Source organism: Mandrillus leucophaeus, unplaced genomic scaffold (genome assembly GCF_000951045.1).
Source record: "Mandrillus leucophaeus isolate KB7577 unplaced genomic scaffold, Mleu.le_1.0 Scaffold429, whole genome shotgun sequence".
NCBI classification, from domain to species: domain Eukaryota; kingdom Metazoa; phylum Chordata; class Mammalia; order Primates; family Cercopithecidae; genus Mandrillus; species Mandrillus leucophaeus.
In genome coordinates, this window is record NW_012104576.1 from 1,046,342 (window position 1) to 1,048,053 (window position 1,712).

The 1,712-nt window shown below is 43.7% G+C and overlaps 1 protein-coding gene across 1 annotated transcript in view; it reads left to right on the top strand.

Annotated features, from left to right (window-relative positions):
* The window catches only part of LOC105548996 (partitioning defective 3 homolog), a gene marked incomplete at its 3' end in the record, with an annotated part of 241,819 nt that overhangs the window by 229,660 nt on the left and 10,447 nt on the right, over positions 1–1,712 (top strand). The window contains exon 10 of the mRNA XM_011993300.1: positions 14–134. Coding sequence (XP_011848690.1) covers positions 14–134 — 121 coding nt within the window. The remainder of the gene's footprint in view (positions 1–13; positions 135–1,712) is intronic.

The following is a 1,712-nucleotide window of genomic DNA, read 5'->3' on the forward strand; positions in this document are numbered from 1 at the left end:
ATCTTTCTTTCAGTAACAGATCAACTCCTAGCAATCATGATCGGATACAGCGTCTGAGGCAAGAATTTCAGCAAGCAAAGCAGGATGAAGATGTAGAAGATCGTCGACGGACCTACAGCTTTGAGCAACCCTGGGTAAGTAATTGGTTTTTCAGCACAGTGAATGATCCTACAACTTCCCTACAGCAAAGGCCAGTAAACTATGACCTCAATGCTCTATGAAATGAGACAAGATGGAGTCAAATTCCTTTGGCCTTTAACATATTGACCTTTTCCTCATTTCCATATGGGTTTCATCATTGCTAATTTCATTTTATATCTTGTTCCACCATCTGTCCATTGCGTAATAGGTTTCACTAGCCTTATGACAAGACATAACAAAAGTATTCTCACTCTCAACTAAGCATTTTTTTAACTCTTTTAGTAACTATTTTTCTATAGATACATATTCTCAGAATCAGAGCCAAAATTAATTTGTTCAACACTTCTCCATTGTGCCTATAATGTACAAAGTACAGTGTTTAGTAATTCTTTTTTTTTTTTTAAGAGATGAGGTCTTGCTTTGTCACACAGGCTGGAGTGCAGTGGTGTGATCATAGCTCACTGCAGCCCCGAACTCCTAGGCTTAGGCAGTCCTCCTACCTCAGCCACCAGAGTAGCTGGACTACAGGCAAGTGCCACCACACGTGGTTAATTTTTTAGCTTTTTGTAGAGACCAGGTCTCACTATTTTGCCCAGGCTGGTCTCAAACTCCTAGGCTCAAGTGATCCTCGTTCCTCAGCCTCCCAAAGTGTCAGGATTACAGGTGTGAGCCACTCTGCCAGGTCTAGTACTCTAATCTCTTGCATCCCCCTTGTGTATTTGTTGAATCCATCTTATTCCAGTTCATCCTCCACATAGCCACCAGAGTGAAACAACTTCAAATGGCTTTCCCAATGCCAGAACTGTGTTCTGATCTTGTGTTTCACCCTAGAGATGACAGCACTTCTGAGAGTGGAGGTGTCGGGGCAGATTTTTTGAGATGATGGGGAGTTTGAAGAATCTCTTTGGGAGAGTTGAGAGTGAGTCTGTTAGAGGTGAATAAATAAGCTGCTTAAGGTAGGACACTCTAGCATGGGTTATTAGGAAGTCCAGTGAGCATGGTAATTTGACCTAACCAGCAATGCTTAGAGGACTGGGAATAGAAGGAATAAATTTGTGGATTCATTCTATAGTGGGGGTTGGAAGATAGACATGGCAGAAAGCCAGGGCAGGTGTCGGAGTCCTAGTAAGGACACTGGGGAAGCATCGTGTGGTCCAGGTGGGGTGGCAAGTATAGCTCAAGGAAAGATTAGCCTCACAGCCTAGCAGTGTGCAAGAGGGCTCAGGATCTAGGGGTTCTCAAGCCTAAGAGGTTGTGGTCAAAACAGTATATGTTTTGGACTCTAGGATCTTGGAAGTAGAGGTGATAGTTCAGACGATGTTGAGGTCTAAGGCACGCCATCTTTGCATGTAAGTTACAGAAGTAGAGCAGAGATTAGTGTCCCTAAAGTTGACGAGTTCAGTTCAGACAAAGTGTTGGGAATATAATTTACTAGATACTTGGAAGAGTAGGACAGAAGGAAGAATGGTGTTATAAAAGGCTGGAGGCCAGGCATGGTGGCTCATACCATCACCCCAACACTTTGGGAGGCGAAGGCAGGAGCATTACTTGAGCCCAGGAGTTTGAGACCA